The 20,470-nt window shown below is 39.4% G+C and overlaps 1 protein-coding gene across 6 annotated transcripts in view; it reads right to left on the bottom strand.

Annotated features, from left to right (window-relative positions):
* Positions 1-20,470, bottom strand: part of LOC139762492 (uncharacterized) — a 302,452-nt gene that overhangs the window by 4,811 nt on the left and 277,171 nt on the right. For 3 of the 6 annotated variants that reach the window (XM_071687441.1, XM_071687445.1, XM_071687447.1), the window contains exons 14-31: positions 18,917-19,093; positions 17,550-17,691; positions 15,912-16,060; positions 14,815-14,922; positions 14,310-14,489; positions 13,476-13,661; positions 12,958-13,098; positions 10,810-10,968; positions 10,387-10,536; positions 10,045-10,175; positions 8,904-8,990; positions 7,962-8,223; positions 7,423-7,605; positions 6,416-6,601; positions 5,728-5,834; positions 3,309-3,498; positions 2,697-2,868; positions 32-217 (exon numbers count right to left, since the gene is read on the bottom strand). In XM_071687441.1, coding sequence (XP_071543542.1) covers positions 32-217; positions 2,697-2,868; positions 3,309-3,498; positions 5,728-5,834; positions 6,416-6,601; positions 7,423-7,605; positions 7,962-8,223; positions 8,904-8,990; positions 10,045-10,175; positions 10,387-10,536; positions 10,810-10,968; positions 12,958-13,098; positions 13,476-13,661; positions 14,310-14,489; positions 14,815-14,922; positions 15,912-16,060; positions 17,550-17,691; positions 18,917-19,093 — 2,896 coding nt within the window. The remainder of the gene's footprint in view (positions 1-31; positions 218-2,696; positions 2,869-3,308; positions 3,499-5,727; positions 5,835-6,415; positions 6,602-7,422; positions 7,606-7,961; positions 8,224-8,903; positions 8,991-10,044; positions 10,176-10,386; positions 10,537-10,809; positions 10,969-12,957; positions 13,099-13,475; positions 13,662-14,309; positions 14,490-14,814; positions 14,923-15,911; positions 16,061-17,549; positions 17,692-18,916; positions 19,094-20,470) is intronic. The other 3 variants (XM_071687442.1, XM_071687443.1, XM_071687444.1) reach the window with 3 other exon arrangements.

Genomic DNA, 20,470 nt, shown 5'->3' with positions numbered 1-20,470 from the left:
TGGGACTATAAATGAACTGTCTTTAAGGTACCTGAAAGTAGCATAGGGGCAGATTTCATAAGGGTCTGAGGCATCATCCTGAGACTTGAGAGAAACCAAAGAGCCATGCGGCTTCTTAGTGGGCGTTGGGGAATACAAGTGAGAGCGAGTGATTTCAGAATTACGGGCATTGTCCTCCTCTCCACCACCTTTACTATCCAGGCTCTCACCCTGTCTGCTGACCAGAGAGAGAGAAATTTTACTAATCATCTGTTGATCATAAAAAAGAAATGGTTTTAGTCAATACGAGAAGAGAAGAATGCTATTTCACTTCAAAAAGATTAGTATTAGTCTGTGGACAAGAATTTGGATCTAACATGAAAAAGAAAAATTCAATTCAGTGCTGCACTATTTTGTTAAGTGAGCAAAAGTAAGTTTTCTGACTATGATGAAATAAAACTCCTATCTTTACCCTTAAAAGCCGCTGCCTATTTAGAATTGATAATCAGAGACTAGTTTTGGTGGCTGAGCTTTTAAGATTCACTTCAAAGTGACATGAAGATAACATTTTGTGGTAGATAGGTCCTAGATATGTTTGACTTGTTAGGCAAAAAGATTTATCTATTAAAAAAAAACTTCCATGGCCATATGTTCCAACAATCCTCAAAATTATCTTCTTGAACTTTATCAAAGAACTTATCTTTAAAGTATCATTGGCTAAAGAATTCTCTACTGCATGTGAATAAACTCACCATTACTTGACCATATGATGTAGTAAGTGACCCAACAATCCATAAGTCACTAATTCAGGGCTTCTTTTTTAAAAGCATATGTAAGGGTTACTTAAATGGCAAGATCCTAAGCCTAATAGCTTACAAGAAGACCTGCTCAAGGGAAGAGAGTTTCTGGGATTTTATAGATATCAAACAATGAGCCATGCATTTTCTTAGTTCTGATGAAGCCTTTCAACTACCAATGCTGAAACCTGCATGAATTGGTAAATGTTAGTATCATACTGCACACACTCATCTTGAGGGAACAGACTCAACTGAATAAGATCCATCGAGGCATACTCAACCGTGGGATTATTAAATTCTAGGAGTTGCTTCAACCTCTTTCTTGTTGTCTATAAGATTTCTTAGCAGTTTTTATATGATACAAGTACTATGAGTTTTTTGGGGGATTTCTCATATTCTCAAAGTCCCCTCCTATGTATTTAAGGCCAAGATAAGAATTCAATTTGTAGTCATCAGGAGGATTTGTTTAGAAGATCATCGGACTGTGATTGGTCCAACACGGGCCTTTGCCTGTTGGCAACCCGTTCAACAGGAGGACTTAGCCATTATTTGTTCATACTGAGGACCTGAATCTGAATGAAGACTGACCATTTGGCAAAACTTAGATCCAGCTGTAAGCACTACCTTTATATGCTGAAAAGTTAGATTTTTCCTTTCAATTACTTTCTTCCTACTTTTTTACCACTATCATAAAATCCTTGTGGCTATTGTGTGGTCTCACAACAGAATGAGTACAGCACGATCTCTCTAGTTGAAATGTGTCACCTATGCTAATGCCAGACAAGACAGAGAATAAGATAAATTGTAAGGAAAGGACATGAGAGGTAACAAGGAGTATGACATCGATTGAAAGGAAAGGACATAAAAAGGTCATATAGAGTAAATATCCTGTTACTGTTTTTCTTTTTTTATAGATGTTCAAGTAATATCAGTAAAGCTGGATGAAACTGAACCGGCATTAAAAGAATTCACTGCAATACATTAGAAAGCAAAAAAGGTGCATATAATTCCAAAGGTGCTGAAATTGTGTTACTGTAATGATGTAGTTGCAAAATAATAACTTACGTGTAAAGATGAACTAATGCACTGAGAGGAATAAGTTTCTACTAAGATTTGTTTCATAATGATAATGATGTTACAGTGAAAGATGACCACCTCTGTTCTGTGAAGAAATGTAGTACGTCTGGTGATTCTTTCATCATGTGAATAGTAATCAGGAAAATTTTATGTATGAGACATGTGTCTAATGCTTCCACCAATGTAGAGAGAGGTCACTAGAGATAATAATGTTTAAAGACTATGAATGAATTCTTTGCTGAAATGGCAGTCACTGATTGCTTAAGGTAAAAGTTTTTCTAATTCTTGACACATTTTCTGTTTCCTTGCACTAACCTTGCTATCGCGGGAGACAACGACAAAATATAATAAAAAAACAAATAAATAATCTGTCACTAATAATGTGATGGGAGATGGGTAAACAATGTATAAAGGAATAACAAGTTTGCAACTCCTCTGGAATGCTAAACAAATCAAAATTAACTACAGCTACATCATTGAGGTGATGATGAGTAACTATTGCCTCAAACCATAAGCAACTGAAACATGAATACAACAATTTAGAGATATAAGATAAAAAAATGTGAACAAGTGAGGTAGAATAAGTGCCAAAGTGATGGACTTCTTGGTTAAAGAGCATAACTGTGCAGTAACCATGATCTTTCTGTAAGAATCCAAAGAACTCCTTACAGCCAAGTTACTTACAGTACATAGCATACAAGTATAAGAAGAAATAATTTCAAGATTAATATCATAACAGTCATGATATCTTACACAATAAAATATGTAAATAATTCATGTTGCTTTAATAATAAAGGAAACTTTTCAAAGAACAAACAGACGAGCCATAAAGTAAAGACTCACCTGTAGCCACCATACCTTCGCTTCCTGACTGCAACACAGACACAGATGATGAGAGCAGCAGCCAACAGCACAGCACTCACTACACCAGCTACCACATGGGCATCTAGCCATCCATCTGTCCCCACTGGCGCACCCACTAGCACCTCCTGCACTGGCTTAGCTGCGATGGAACCTGCCACAATTATCAAAATATGAAACTTGTCCTTAGATGGGGCCAATTGTCATATAACATTATTGGGGTACTGAATTTTGGTTGTGTAACAAAATTAGTACAATGCCATAAGTAACAAGTTTTATACATTTTTTTTTAATATGTCATTGATATGGAAAAATTTCTCTTCTGGATCATATCTACACATCTATCATACTGTAATATCAGACTGTGGGAAAGTCTTATATTTGCAAAATAAGAATTGGGATTTTCTTTATTTGCATATAATTCCAATCTGTTTTAAGGCAAAGGAACTTCCCATGTGGCCATTCACTGTATTCCCTACCTCTACTGAATTCAATGGAGGCCACAAACAACATTACTGACCTCCAATTTTGTTACTGATGGTTACATTTCCAACTCCCTTTTAACCACAGGTTACCTTATAGTACAGTAATTACCTCCACTATGGTCCCTGGTGGCCACTCGGTACACAACAGAAGTATCTCCTGAAGTAGAAGCTGCTGTGATGCGAAGTAAGTGCCAGGAAGCCAAGGTGAGGTCACATAATCCTAGATCTGTGGTTTCCCGGGTCACATGGGCATGTAAGGGTGTCCAAGACTCTTCAGACTCCTCACTGCCAAGCTCCACCTGCAAGGTAATGAAGCATACATATATTTTTCTTCTTGACACTCTTTTCTTTTTCTTTCATACTATTCACCATTTCCCGCGTTAGAGAGGTAGCGTTAAGAACAGAGGACTGAGCCTTTGACGAAATATACTCACCTGGCCCCCTTCTCTGTTCTTTCTTTTGGAAAAAAAAGAGAGAGAGAGGGGAGGATTTCCACCCCCCCCGCTCCCTCCCTTTTTAGTCGCCTTCTACGACACACAGGGAATACGTGGGAAGTATTCTTTCTCCCCTATCCCCAGGGATAAGACACTCATGTGAATATTATCATTAGACATATCATATTCAATTACTTTGAGATTACTATTCCTGAAAACTCGTTTTTGAGAAGTCAATGTGGAATCAGGTATAAAAAATAAGATAAATAATAGAGTGAATTGGAATGATGTGGTATACCGGGGTCAATGTGCTGTCAATGGATTGAACCAGGGCATGTGAAGCATCTGGGGTAAACCATGGAAAGTTTTGAGAGGCCTGGATGTGGAAAGGGAGCTGTGGTTTCGGTCCATTACACATAACAGCTAGAGACTGAGTGTGAACGAATGTGGCCTATGTTGTCTTTTCCTAGTGCTACCTCACACGCGTGCTCAGGGAGGTGGGTGCCATTTTATGTGTGGCAAGGTGGTGACGGGAATGGATGAAGGCAGCAAGTATGAATAAGTACATGTGTATATATGTATGTATCTGTGTATGTATATGTATGCATACGTTGAAATGTAGAGGTATGTAAATATGTGTGTGTGTGGGCGTTTATGTATATAAATGTGTATGTAGGTAGGTTGGGCCATTCTTTCATCTGTTTCCTTGCGCTACCTCGCTAACACGGGAGACAGTGACAAAGTATAATAAATAAACATATAAATAATATTTACTTATCTGTTATACTTGATCGCTGTTTCCTGCATCAGTGAGGTAGTGTTAGGAAACAGACAAAGAACAGCCCATCCACTCACATGCACATACATGTACATAAATGCCCATACACGCACATATACATGCATATACATATCAACATATAAACATACACATACATGTTGAAAAGGATCACAATTTTGCGCCTGATCAAGTATATTCCTATGATCACATATATTCCTATTTCCCCGTGGACTCATAGGAATACATATACATACATACACATGTACATATTCATACTTCCATGCCTTCATTCATTCTTGGCACTACCTCATCTCACAGGAAACAGCATTGCTACCCCCTGCTTCAGCGAGGTAAAGCCAGGAAAACAAACAAAAAAGGGCCCATTCGTTCACACTCAGTCTCTAGCTATCATGTGTAATGCACCAAAACCACAGCTCCCTATCCACATCCAGGCCCCAAAGACCTTTCCATGGTGTACCCCAGACGTTTCACATGCCTTGGTTCAGTCCACTGACAATGCATCAACCCTGATATAGCACATAATTCCAATTCACTTTATTCCTTACTAGCCTCTCACCCTCCTCTATGTTCAGGCCCTGATCACTCAAAATCTTTTTCACTCCATCCTTCCATCTCCATTTTGGTCTCCTGCTTCTCCTTGTTCCCTCCACCTCTGACACATAAAAACAACAGCAACTAACTTTGGAACACTAAAAAGAAAATTCATGCATCCCATACCTACTGTAGTTGACATGCATGAAACACTTCTAACCTAGAACAAGCATCTCCTCTCCCAAAGTAAATGTAATCAGACTCATTAAACACTAGTTAAAAAAAAAGCTACGAACTATCCATACCCTTATACAGATATGTAGTAAAAAAAAATACACAAACTCCTTCCATTCACACCCACTGACATTCAAAATGCAATCAAGACCTTAAAAAACCTACAACTGACCCTGATAACCTATCAAAATTCCTTACAAAAGTCTTCGGACCAATGTAATACATTTTACGTATCACAAACAACACATGTATGATTTTCTCACCACACTGCAAACATCAAGACAAAGTCTATAAACACACCGAATATGCTCAAAACACTTACTGGCACTCGTTTCAGTTAAGTAAAAGAATCCCTTAACATCCTCCACAAACAGTTCATCCAGTCCATCCTAAAGTAAGCTTTACCTGCTTGGTCATACAACCTCCCTAAAGCAAACACACAAAATTGCAAGTCACACAAAACAAGGCCCTTGGAACAGTCATTGGCTGCCTAGCAACCACAAACACCCATCATCTGTGTAAAGGATTACCTTCCAGTGTGTAATGGGGCAGCCCAGTTCTGGCCAGACATAAAGACGCAGTGTGACGCATGTTACATTAACCTCCACTAATTTTGCAGGGTCAGGCCGACCTGGAGCTGTGTTGGAGGAAAATTAATGCATCATTCATTACTGGCAGTCTAATCTGACCTTATCTATTTGAATCAGCAGTTACATGGGTTGGTAAGTTTCAAAACTTGTTGAATATGACAAAATAAATTTCTAAAAATGTTAAAATTCACTGTATACATAAATTCTAATGCAATATTCACTTGTAATTACTTTTGTGAGACTAAACAATTATGACAATAAGAAGTGAAAATAATAATTGCTACAGGTTGAGCATCCATAATCCAAAATACTTCAAAATTTGAAACTTTCTGAGCTGCAACATGACATTATTGTGGTCCTGGGTTGCTCCATGTATCTAAGGGAACCTGATATGTGTTATATGTACTGAATATCTCATGGTCCTGGTAAGTACTGTGTTTCTTGTGGTCTTGTTTTATACTGTGGGCATCCCTTTTTGCTCTTGTGTGTGTTTTTGTCAGTACCTCATGGTCCTGGTGCATACTGTTTATGTGCTTAGTCCTGGTATGTTCTGTGTATGCACTTCATGGTGTGATGTGTGTGCATATGTCACAATCCAGATGTGTACCACTGGCCTGTATGCACTCACAGCTGCCAAGGGTGTTGGTGAGGAGGACAGGGCTGGGGCTGCTGGTGCCATGGGAGTTCCAGGCTGTTATGTACAGGTGGTGTGGTGCACCACATGGCAGCCCCCGAACCACCACACTCTTCACTCCAGGGTCAGCACCTGTCTCCAGCCACTCACCAGCACGCCCACGGTGATGCAATGTGTAACCTGCATATAAGTTACAGGGATAGGAAGGCATAATAGTTACTGGGATACATGGAAGCATGTAATACAGGAATGCCATTAAGTATTCTAAAGAATAAAATAATAAGCTAAAAAACAACTACAAAGATGTGGTGAGAGTTAATTTGCTAACAGTTATAGAGACATATATGGTAATAACTATGTCTTCAACTTCATAAACCACATAACCCATGAATTCAACTGATGATGGTTCTACTGAGACAGCAGCTAAATTAAGATCGAGTAACTTGACAGGATTTTCAAAACGATAGAATCTATTAAACAAAAATATACATCATACTGAAACCACTCAAAATTATGATTATGCTGCCATACATTTTTCAGAGGAGGACCTGTAGTGGCAAATGAGCAGAGAATATGATTTCATAGTTCTAGCATAGAAGACTGGGATTAGATGGAAGATCAGTTTCTCACTCTGCATGGGCATGTGTAAGGTTTGAATGTAAAAGGTAAGGAAGTGATGTATCTCAAAAAAGTGAATAGGTGTAATAAAAAGGTAATAGGGAAAGAAGCAAAAAGAGAGGAAAGGCAGGAAAAATGGAAGTGCAAAACAAAGTATAGATAAATGTATGACAATGTATAGCAATCAGAATATACTGATAGGATATCATACGACTCTCTGTAGCCCCTGAGGAAATGATGTAGTGAATATAAGGGAGATAATAATTCTTCACTCATAACTAAAGTGACATAAACTACTAAACTATTAAAAACAAGCATTATCTCACAGTTACCTAATTCTAATATTGCTAGTGAGCTAACAGGAGTTGCAGAGGTACACTGACCAAGAATGGGTGCCCCTCCATCACCCTCTGGGGTAATAGTGAGGTTGAGGGCATCATGGGTGGCAGATGCGAGGGCGATGGTGGGTGGCGGAGGTGTGGTCACAGCAATTACCTGGTGAGTGAGACTGTCTATACCCACACTGTTCTGTATCCAGCACGTGTAGTTTGCTGTCTCCCTCACAGCTGCAAAACACCATAACACCAACAGGTTAGGAAAACTGGGTCAAAATATTAACACAACTTTCATAAGCAAAGCATATGTCTACACTGTCAAGTCAGACAACTCTACATAAGTTTACTAAAAAATAGTACATAACAGCAACTTTTCAGATGTGTGAGTTTATCAAAACGACTAAACCTTGAATCTGATCTATGTTTAAAAACAAACATTAGATCACAGCCTCAGGCATTTACAGTGGCAGTGGAAACAAAATGTTTTAGCTTTATCTCAAATGTACACTCAAATGTACACAAGTACTGGATTAAGGTATAAATACAAAAGATTTCTGCCTTACTTTTTTTCACATACGATCACTCACCTGACAGGTGGAGGTCACCACCCGGGAGCAACTGGGTAAGCTGGTTGCTGGTGATAGTGGTGCCTGCCTTTGTCCAAGTGACAGCTGGTGGTGGGGACCCCAAACCCCGACAACCCAGGGTGACACCAGACCCTGCTCCTACCCGCCATGATCCTCCACCACCTACAGCAACAGGAGCATGAGCAGGTGTCGGGGTGGGCACAGCAGTGAGCCGTGGGGACTGGCTGCCCTCGCCTGCCAATGTAGTAGCTGTCACCCATACCTACAAAAGATGGGTCATGTTTAACTTTCTAAATGGCATGCCATAAATTTATATCCATTTGTATCTAAGCTAGCTATTTAAGACAGTTTTATATACTGAATAAGAAAATGTTAGTCGAAAAGTCCACATAAACTTGAGTATTTTCAATTACTATAATGTGACAAAGTGGTCAGAGGTTAACCTTCACACACTTTACCCAGCATCTGCAGAGGAAAAAATGTTAAAGTTCATCCTGGAAAATAGCATGACCTCTGAACTAATCAAAATCTTATAACTTAAAATCCTAGTCCTGTAGCTCTTAACTGACTAATATCAAATCATCTCAGTCATTTACTATTCCAACACCTTTTCAAATACTTTTTGCCAAAACTTTTATTACATCATCTTACTGTATACTTTTCCTCTAGCTTTATCACTCAAGACATTCTTGAAAAAAGTGATAATCGTATCACTATAAATACTTTACTTCTAGCAATCAACCTAATATCTTTTACTTTCTTTACTAATGTCAAGGAATTTAATTGTGTTGAAGACTATAATGTCCCTTTCAAAAATTCAGTTATGACAGACCATATCTGGACATTTGAATAAAATCTGTCGGAAAGGAATCAAGATATCTGTAACGAAGGGCATGCTAATATATTCTAGATATACAGCACTGTAAAGATGTAAACACTAACCTGGACCCTGGAAGCTGGGGTTAGGCTGCTTATCTCCTGCCAGGTGGCCTCTGACCCACCTGCTCCCACCACTTCCCGCAGTGCTACCTGCAACACATCAATTGTGTCACCACTATACTACTCATGCACCACTTGCATCTCCTTTAGACTCTTTTCACACCTCTTGTGTCACCTATACATACTCTTACACCAATGGAGTCGCTGGTGCAATTCCCAAGCTCAAGATATTTCATCTTTATGGTGTTAAAACACCAACTGCACCAGAGAAAATGTGATACCTTTACAATGCTTTCACCAGTTTATCACTTCTCTACTCCCCCATAATAACTGCATTCCCTATGCACCATCTGTGTCATGTCGATGATCCTCTTACACCACGTCTGTTACTTTTATGTTTGCCATCCTCCATATTCAATATAAACCTCCTGTGTTACCTCTGAATGCCACCTGTGTTAAAACAACTCTCCTCAGACACCAATCTCTCCACCTCCGTAACCTTCCCACTTCACACACACCAAGTTACATTACTTGTCATCTGTACACTCTACAAACATCACCTATTTCAGCCCTACGCTTTCCATACATACTGTCATCACCCCTGCATTCTTCATTTAACACCTGTGTCAATCTTACACTTCTAAAAACCTACATACGTTATCCATACACTACCCACCTGTGTTGTGTCAATTCTACACTTCTTAGATATACCAGCACTAATCTTGCATATCATATACACCAACTGTGTCACCTCTATTACCTACAAATGCTCCACACACTGTGCTATTTGTATAGCTTCTATACATCATATATTTCACCTTTAACCTCCAATTACATCACCTGTGTGACTTTTATAATATCCATACACTTCCTGTAGCACCTTCACGTTTAGACAGTCTAGATGTCACCTCAACAATCTCCCCTCACATGTGCCATCTTCAAGCTCTTCCCACAATACTTACATCACCTCCACACCATTGTACACATTACCTCTGTCATCCCTACATTCCCCTACAATCCAAGATGAGTCATCTTACACTCTCCATACTAAACCACAAACACCATTTCAGTCAACATACTGGTCACATACTACAGTCATTCCCACACTCCCTTAACAAAATAACTGAACTACTTAGCCACTCACTTGGTCATCTCTGGCAGAGTAAAGAGTGTAGTGGAGGATGGTACCAGTATGTGGGTAAGGAGGTGACCATGTTACCAGCAGGGTGGTGGCTCCCGTCACCACCACTCGCACTCGTCTAGGGGGCCCTGGTACTGAGGTAGAGAGGTGAATAAAACATGTTGCTGCTAGGGATGCTGTATGAGGTCAGTGTGTCTAATCAATCCACTAAAATGTATGAGAAGCAATTCCTTATATTCAAGTTTCAGTAAATCATTCTCAAAAATGGAATAAATTATGGCAAAAATTATAAAACTAAACTTTAGACAAATATTATTGACTCAGATTACAATCCCAAAAGTTTACCATCATCTTCTGTGACACAGAAAACAGGTTCATTGGAAGGACTGAAGCCGACCTCATTAAAGGCCTTCACACGAATGCTGATGTTGGTAGCTGGGGGCAGGGCATCAAGGTTTTTCTCTAAGTTGGTTGTGCTCACCTCCCATGTGCTACCTGCCAGGGGTAGTCACATAATACAGCTGCTAGGCTAATATGGAATGGGTAGGTAGGCAGTTGTGATGGGGTATATAATACAATAATACCTATGTCACGAAAGCAAAAAGTAACATTGTGATCGAAAGAGGCAATGGAATTCAAAGGGGATGAAATGAAAATAAATTACTTCTTTCCCATTATAAACAAAACTTCAAACTGAAATAAAGATTGCACTATTTACTAAATTTGGATAAGAGTTGGTGAAATAGGGCAGGCAGCAGGCATACTTACTGTGAGTGGTGTGGTGGCCATGCTTGGTGGGTGTAGCTACGATACTGTAGCCACTGACAGGGGCATGAACACAGTGTGTGGGTGGAGGAGACCACCAGACTCTTATGCTGCCCCTCCCAGACCCACGGCATGAAACTCCTGCAGGTGGACATGAAGGAGCTGGGGGTGGAAGGAAAAACTGTTAGCCTACAGGCCTTTCACAAATATCACATTTGATGGTAGCAAGACCTTAAGCTGTTTTTGAACAACGAGTTCTCATACCGATCAGGTAAATAATTCTACCTATAGTTTATAGTTAATTAGTCAGTTACGTAACCCCAAAGCCCTATGTATGAGGCACTTGAAGCTCTGAGGCTGCACCCCCTGTGAAAGCAGGGTGGACTCCTCTGAGGCAGGAAGGTCATCAATGATGCTGTACACCCCTTCATCTGATGACAGTGATAATGACTCAGTGAAGATAACTTCCTGCTTGCACTGTTAATGTTTGGTACCAGAGCCTGGAACAGCATTTGCATTCATGTGTATATACTCACAAATTAACCCTCCCATAACATACACATCATCATCAAAACATATTCACACTAAAATGACTTAAAAAGCACTAACCAAGTGCACCTAAGTATTACAGTCTACTCCATCAGACTTGCACTCCTCTGAAACTTTACTCCCTAAACATGTAGGAGTCTCACATTTGTGTTTTGGACACCATCAATCTCCCCAACATTTCATACCTCGATTCAGCATAGCACAAGACATCTCATACTCAAGATGCAGCTTCTACACCAGGGACACTGAACATCTCCCTACTCCTCAACCATCCTGTACATATCACATAGACATATACAAAATATTACCACACTACAATCAGTAACTGAGAAATGATGGATCCACCTGAAGTGAGAGGTTCTTCAGTGAGACTGTAGTACTCAAATGAAACAACCTTTCCAAAGAGGAATTTTCATTTGTGGTATAACCACTAACAGGGAAAGTCTGGTAACACCTACATATATAAATCAATATAATGAAATAAGCACAAAACAATGTGCATATCCACAGACCAAAGTAACAATCCCACCAATGAGATTCAAACCAAAGCTCACAAGGCAATAGGGGGAATACCAACCACATAATCTGGCTACAAAAAGAAACACCTATTCAACTAATCAAATACTCATTCATCATACGAGATATTGTGGGTTTCAGATGAGGCAAGTCTTCACCCAGCACCCAATAGTAACTTTTTACTAAGCTCATAGGCAAGCATGGACACATGATAATGAAACAATTGAATAAGAACACACATATCCAATCAACATATCAATGCCTCCACCACTGATATTCGAAACACTGGTTGCAAGGTAAAGAGACAGGGACACTACCATTCAGGCAACCTGGCTACTTAAAGAAATTGGCCAGTTCAACTAAGTGAATGCTCATTTGTTGTATTTCTGTGACAAGATCTTAAGTTACGACTATAAAGCTAATATCTGTTTCCAAAGACTGCCATTCACTTTTCCCTTAACAATATTTTTGAATAGTACATACTAATAATGTAGCAGAAATGAAATACTGAAGGCTAAATAATCACACTAAAATTTCAGTGTTAATTCCTGAAAATATTTTTTATTGAGATTCTTCATAAGTGGTATGATTATCTGAAATACTAATGAGATAGTTGGAAAGAAATACACGGGTTAGAAATATAAGTTTAACAAAAAGATAACTGCAAAAATCTGGAATCTGGTAAATGTAAAACCAAAAAAGTATTTTCTGACATTATCAATTATGACCTACTGATATATCACTATAATGGAAGACTTTAATAATATCTTGCTTGAATGGATACTCCTTGCATGTCTGAATAGAACTGGTTCAAAATGTGCATAAAACATCACACCTCACTCTTACAGTATTAGAAAACCATTACCACCAGAAGAGTAAACTGGTGACATGTTTTGAGGACAGGATTAATAAATGATCTGTTGGAATTTTTTTACCAACTAGCCTTGGCAAAACTAATCTCAACTTCTTTCTATGTATAAAGAGTCATTGACTTAACTCCCAGCTTTCCCTCAACTTCACTTAAATATCATCAGTATATGTTTGTTCACAAGAAAACCTAGTCATGATAAACTCTGCAAAACACACCATCATGGCTTGTAGAGTCAACAATTCTAGGGGAGGAAAGGGGTCCTGGTCCTGCCTTGTTGAAGGCCCTTACGGCAACTTCATATAGGGAGGCTGGTGTTAGACCTCGTACTTCATATTGTTCCACTGCTTCCACGTTAGCTGAAGGAAGAGCATATATTATCAACATGATTCATTTACAAACATGAGTTTATGATAATATCCAAAGAGTTTCATCTTATATAAAAAATGAGGAGCAAACATGTTATTCAGTCAAAAGAAATTTACAACTATACCAAAAAATATTGTATCTTTGGTAAGTAATTACTGTTTTCATTACAAGGAATAAATACAAAATGCAAAATATAATCAAGAAAATTCATAGGAGGATGGAAGACTTTATGCATGTGAAAAGAAGCAAGGATAACTACACTATATTTTGCAATTATGATAAGATATGATTAAGAAAACATTTACTAACAAACGAGTATAAGAAACATAACGGTATGATGTGATGGCAGAAAAATCCTATTATTCACCTGCCATAGCTGTAACAGGCCTGGTGATGTGGGTAAGGCGTCCCTGAAGGTTCTGATGACGAAGGGAAATTATATACCCTCTAAGAGGACCATTGGTGAGGTGTGGTGGAGGGGCTCGCCAGGTCACTAGGAGGGCCCGAGGACCTCCTTCAGCCACACGCACATCACGTGGTGCTCCAGAGGGTGCTGGTGACCATCAAAAATCAAATGCTACATCACATGTACCATCCTGACTTTTCATCTATGGATGCAGCATTTTCTTTTAATCTTAACAAATTACAGCACACTTAAAAAAGTACAATATACTTGTTATGTGACAACCAAAGATTTTACATGCCTATTAAACATCTTTAGTCTTTCTATATGACCATTCATTTACAGTTTTAGTAATCTTGCCTCTAGAAAGGCCACCTCAAAGAAAGTATGGAAAGGAAAGATTGGGGAACAGATTTTGAGGTCAGCTTGCAGACAGCAAAGTCAAGGTAGAGGGTGAGACAGAAAAGGAAAAGATACAGAGATGGCCTTGTCAAGGATGGAGACACATCCAGATAAGGGAAGCAAACAGCCTAAGGTAGGTATGGTTCTGACATCCTGTAGTAATGTGAGTATCAGACAGCTTCAGGCAGAGTAAGGAAAAAGGATTGGTTGGGTTAAGTATGAGTCAGAGAGCACGAAAGGAGGGGGCAGCAATGTGAAGAACAAAGGTTAAGCCAAAAGGGATTTAAAAGAGATACAACATAGTAAAGAATTGGGTAAGGTATGAGACAGTCTTCGTTAGAGAAGAGCTGGTTAGAAAATGGTATAGAGCAGCCCAGAGGGTGACAATGGACTGACCTTCTTCGAGGGTGGTGAAGTCATGGACATGTGAAGGCTGTGATGCTCCTAGGTCATTGTGAGCCATAAGCCTGATGGTATAGGCCTGATGGGGTGCAAGTCCTGTCAGCACGTGTGATGTCGCCCACTGGCCTACACTCACGTTACGTCCATGAGACACCCATGACTCATCTTTTGCCACTTTTAGTGAGAAGAAAAGGGGGCATGTAAGGAAGAGAAAGAAGGAAAGAACACAGCATTAAGTGTTTGGGGAACAAGTGAAATTCTAAATGTATTCTCAATAGTTTAAAATAGTGTAAGCTAATATGGATGTGGAAGTGAGTCATGCTGTAACTTGAGAAAACGTAGAGTGGTATTTACAGTTTTGGTTAAAAAAAAAGAAGTAAATTTCAAGGTTTTAAAATTTAGTTCTGAGCATCACAATCAGGAGAGAAGAACTATTTTGATTAATACTCTTTTTATCATTAGTTACAGCCAAAAAAGCGTATAGAGAAATGTTGGTCACCTCGGTATTGTATTGTGACAGCAGCAGGCTGGGGCAGTGTCCAAGAAATGCGGGCAGAGCGACTTGTTACTTCAGACACTACCACTCCTGATGGGGCCTGGGGTGGCTCTAAGGTAGGAAGATTAAAAGTTATATACATCTATATTTCTTTCTTTCTTTTAAACTATTATATAATATATAAAGTCTGAATAAAGGCCATATGCAATCTAAATACCCCCAGATCCTAGTGCCACATTTAAATGGAGAAAAGGATCCTTACAGCATCCCCTAAAACTTTAAACCACGTCTTACCTGCCTGGTTATCCATCATGTCAAAAATAAACATAAAACTGCAAACCTCACAAAAAAAGGCTCTCAAAACAATTCCTAGCTGCTTAACAACCACAAATACTCAACACTTGTACAGCAAAACAAAAATACTTCCAATACAATCTCACATCACTATGTTCAGCACTCAATTCTTTGTAACAGAACTAAACTCTTTCCAGCCAAACAGTCCCATAAGCAACCACCGACCCCAAGTAGAAACAAAGAACCTACCACTGATTCACACTTCAGTAGCTATACTCTTGCAACAAATACAAAATTGACAAAGTAATGACTCAACAAGCACTTAACACACACCCTCCCTGTCCAGTCCAAACTTCATTCCACCAGACAGACACCCATCTGAAACTACATCTCCCAGGAATGTATAAGTCTAATTTTCTTATCTACATTGTAGACATTAACCATATCTCCAAAATCATGAATAACGATTAACACATTACGAGACTCCTAATCCCCCAAATGAAATTTCTGGACTGAAAACACTACAATATTATTCCTCAACTTTCCAGCACTCACCTATCACCACACTTTTTTACCTGCAGTCCCATTTGGTGGACATGGCCAGTTTAATATACATATATAATGACTGGTCTTATTTTGTCTCACTGAAACTAAGCTATTAACATACTGGTATCCTCCTCTCTCTACTGTGTCTTAATGTTCTTTCACACATCCTCCCTTTTCCATTTCAAATCTATTTCAACAAAAACATGAGTAAGTACAGTCTACATAAGGCACCCAGTACTTGGCTTGGACTATATACTAACCTATAACAGCGATCCTGAACACTTGTGAATGGTCACCATGAGAGTTGGTGGCAAGGCAGGTGTAAGGTCCAGCATCAGCAGCTGTCACTGCCCGGATTTCCAATATTGCTCGAGCCATGCCACCTACACTGCTCTCACGCAATGATGTCCTGCAGGGAAAATGTACAGGACAGATGGTGAACAGGATTTCGTCCTTTTTTGGCATCAGACTCTCTACCAATGAGATGCCATCCAACCAAGTATTAATCACATTGGAAAGAATTCACTAAGATGAGAATTTTGTTTTAGTTTATACCTCAAGTTGAGTGACAAAACTGTCATGCATCATATGAGGGATTGGTTGATTTTTCAAGACAGGTGAGTGGCTAAGGTAAACATCTTATAATCATAATGACACTTATGAGGCAGATAACTAGTAAGCCGTCGACCTAAAGCAGCAAAGACAGATGAGGGCACTAACAATGTCTATGGATGTGCGGAAGGTGGTGACAGGAAATACAGATGGGATAGTGGGGACAGAGAGGGAGGAAACAAAAATGGCAAGAATCAATACTGACAAAAAAAGAGGATATCAAGGCAGGATGGGATAGTAGTATAAGGATCCTGGACAGTGGGGGTATGGAGAGAAAATGAGGAATGTCATGGATAAACGAGACAGGCAGGGACAATAAAAAGAAGTGAAAGTATTAGGGACTGGTAGTAACAGCACAGCAAGGGATACCTTGAAAAAGTGGGATAAAATGAAGTACCACAAAGAATAAAGAATGGCTAGGATACTGACAGCAGGTAGGATAACAGTGAAGTCTTGCACAGTATGGACAGTTCTGCGTAGTAAAGACAGAGAGGAAAGAACAGGTTATCAGTAATTTCATGAATCAAAAACAACTTAAATATGTCAAACAAAAAATCAATGAAATATGCTCAAAGAAAATAAGCTGTATAGAAGATACCTCAAAAATTTGTGAGACACAAATGAGGCAAATTACTATCACCTCGTGAGATGAGGTTGTGATGCAGGTATCCTTTGATGGAAAAAGCATGCCTGAGCTCTGCTCAGATGAAGTTTTAGTGCTGATGCCAGGTGAGGGTGAGGAATACTCCAATGGTCTGGTAGGTTTGGGGCATGGTGCTGGTCTGGTGAAATGAGGTATCATGTTCAAGGGTGGGTGAGGGTAAAGAACTTTTATGTGACCTGGTGAGATGTGGATATTGTGTCACCTTCAGATAAGAGAAAGGAATGTACCCGTGACCTGACGGGACAAATTCTTGTTGTCAGTTCCACGTTAGGATGAGAATTGCACCCTATGTAATGCAGGAGTGGTTTTAATGTTAAGTGTGAGTGAGGAATGCACTTAGTCATCTAGTAACATGAGGATGTAGTGCTGGTGCCAGATGTGGGTGAGGGACCTACCTGTGTCCCTGTGAGACAAAGTTGAGGTGCCAGTGCCAGATGAGGATTAGGGACCTAGCTGTGACCTTGTCAAACAAGGATGAGGTGCTAATGTCTGGTGAGGGTGAAGAACCATGATCTCGTGAAACAAGGGTGAGGTGCTCATGCCAAGTGAAGGTAAGGAACCTACCTGTGATCCTGAGAGACAAGGGTGTGATGCTAGTGTTAGGTGAGGGAGAAGGACCAACCTGTGATCTCGTGAGACAAGGGTATGGTGCCGGTGCCAGGTGAGGGTGAGTGGATCATCCCCAGTTGCCTCACATGACAGAGTCACTGTTTGCCCTGCATGCCCTGTCACCCTCCTGCCTTCTGTCACCACTCGTGCTGGTGCTGTCATGGGAAATGGCAAGACATGAGAGATGGAAGTGTTGGATTAATAAAAGTACTGTGTCATGCAGGAGAAGCTGACAGGAGTGTAAGAATGGGAGAAAGTACATCAATGAGTTTGATATGAGAAGATAGTTGATGATAAACCCTGAGGTATGAAGAAAGTTGAGAGACTTTGAGAGATGAAGGGAGTTGACTGGAAAGCATGTAATAGTGAGAAACAAAAGGAGAGAAAAGAGCAACTACAATGAGTCTTGATATCATGAGCAAATGGTATTAAACAGGTTGCTGTGGTGAACTTGGTAACTTTAATGTCCAAAGAGTAAACATGTTCTCTACTAGGTTTCCAGGTAGATTTATCTTTATATACACAAATAACTCTTATGTCTCAAATGATTCACTTTAATATCAGTTTCAGAAATAAATCATCCAATCAAAATATAAACATAAAAGATGAACTGAAGAACTGTAGGAGAAAATGGGTATTCATTATAGAGAATAATTTTTTACACAATTAATATCATGAGTAAGACTGAATACAAAGACAGAGAGGAAAAGAGGTATGGGTGTAGCAATCATACTGCTCACTGTGGAAAAAGATGAGGGGAAAAATAATAAATAGATTGAAATTGCAACAAGCATGAAGAATTGTAAAAGAAGACTTTGTTGACCTGTCATCGACCAGGCAGGAAATACACAGGTGTAAAACTAGGTTTTTCAGTCATTAGTATTGTTGGGGTACTACGAGGATATGATGACAGTAAGAAAATAAAACCAAACATTTGTAGCACAGTCTTGTAAAAAAAAAAAATCTCAGTAAAATCATTTCAGGGACTGAGTAACAGCATATTATAACCATAAAAAGTTTAAACTAATTCTAAGAACAATTATGAGCCATAAAAAAGCATATTTACCGTCTCTACTACAATATAATCTAAAGTGATCCATCAAAACCTAACTTGAACCTGTCCGACTTACTGCAACCATGCTTTTTAGAATAATGCTTGGCCTGTAAATACCTACCTTAATAACCCACAACTCACTCTAACATTCTCTACCCTAAGTTGATTTAAATTCCCAACCACTCCTTACCTCCCTTGCTATAACCTTCCATGAGTTAATCTACCACAATTTATCATAGTTTCATTAGTTATTACCAACCCTTCCATGCTGTTATCTACCTTGATCAACCATCACCTACCATGATTCATTAATGTACTGTACTTACCATGCACAATGAGCTGGACAGCCTTTGATATAGGTTCCCCAACAGAATTGGCAGCCTGACAGAGGTACCATCCGGCATGGCTGGCAGCGATGTCAGGCAGAACAAGTGATCCATTGGATGCCTGAGAGGATCGCACCCCATCAAGCACTACAGCCTGAAAGTCCTGCGCTGCTTTGCCTGTACCACATAAGGCACATGGGTTACTTTAACAAGACGGCTCTCCTGGGGAAAGGGAGGAAACAGGAGGAGGGACACAAACACATAAGAGGCTCATAAAGGGGGTGGACCTGCATAAAGCTTGTGGACTATTTGGCATCTAACCATCTGTACACACAGAGTGCAGGGACCCTAGTTGCTTGAGATCTCCCTTAACTCGGGCAAGAATTTAACAGAATGGAAAAGACTAACATAATGTAAATAAGCCAAAAGGGTGAGATGGAAGTAGTCATGAGGTACAGACCAGTATTTGAAATGGACATGGTCTACAAAATAATAGAGAAGATAATCATTAAGCAGATGAAGGATTTCTTGAGATTTTCATTATGTATGCGGAAAACTACAGATTCAGAAAGCAAAGGTCTTGTGTGACAAATCTGTTAACATTCCTATGACAAGGTAAGAAATATCTTAGCAAAATGGATGGGTGGGTGGGTTGTGTAATCTTAGCCTGCAAGGATGCCACTGATGTTTATCATTAAAGACTGATAATGAAGCTAGACATCTAGAAAGGAGTCAGAGGAAAAACTTGTTAAGCTGGGAGATGGTGATTGGTGTTAAGTGGGGTACCTCATGGCTCAGTGCTAGGGCCAAAGCTATTTCTGATATATGTAGATGTTTAAACAGAAATGACAAAATCATACTTGAGTGTATTTGCTGATGATATAAAATTATGCAAGATGTGTGAAGTAACTGGGACTGTGAAATATTTCAGAGACCTGGACAAAACGCAGCCATGGGTAGACAAACTGTTAATGAAATTTAATCCTGAAAATGCTAAGGTATGGGAATGGGAAAGGGATGAAAGGGATCACACAAAAATTATTATACTGGGTGAAAACATTATGTCATACCACACAAGGGGCCCGGGAGCATACATCATGTGCAACATGTAAACAGAGCACACTATCATATGAAAATGATTGCGATGGGGGAACTCTATTCAGTTCAATGTCAAAATTGTCTTAAGGACATGAATAATAAAATATCAAGGAAGCTGTAAATGATATACATTTAACACAAGTCCAAGTATGCTGCAACAACCTGGTCTCCTCATCTCATAAATAACAGGGAACTGCCAGAAAAGGTTCAAAGAAATGCAACAAAAATAGTACAACAGGCGACTGGAAAGAGCTACAAAGGAAGGCAAAGAGAGAGAGAGACAGAGAGAGAGCAGACAAATACATACAAACAGACATATACCTGTACATAAATAACTATAAATGAAAGTTATAACCACTAAAGGCTAAACATGAATTATCAAAGATGTTCAAAATCATCAAAGGCTCTAACAATTTTGATCTACATGGATACTGAATGCTAAATCAGTGTGATCAT

The sequence above is a fragment of the Panulirus ornatus genome, chromosome 43 (assembly GCF_036320965.1).
Source record: "Panulirus ornatus isolate Po-2019 chromosome 43, ASM3632096v1, whole genome shotgun sequence".
Taxonomy (NCBI): domain Eukaryota; kingdom Metazoa; phylum Arthropoda; class Malacostraca; order Decapoda; family Palinuridae; genus Panulirus; species Panulirus ornatus.
Note: the sequence above shows the minus strand (reverse complement) of the source record. Positions and strands in the feature narration are given on the sequence as shown.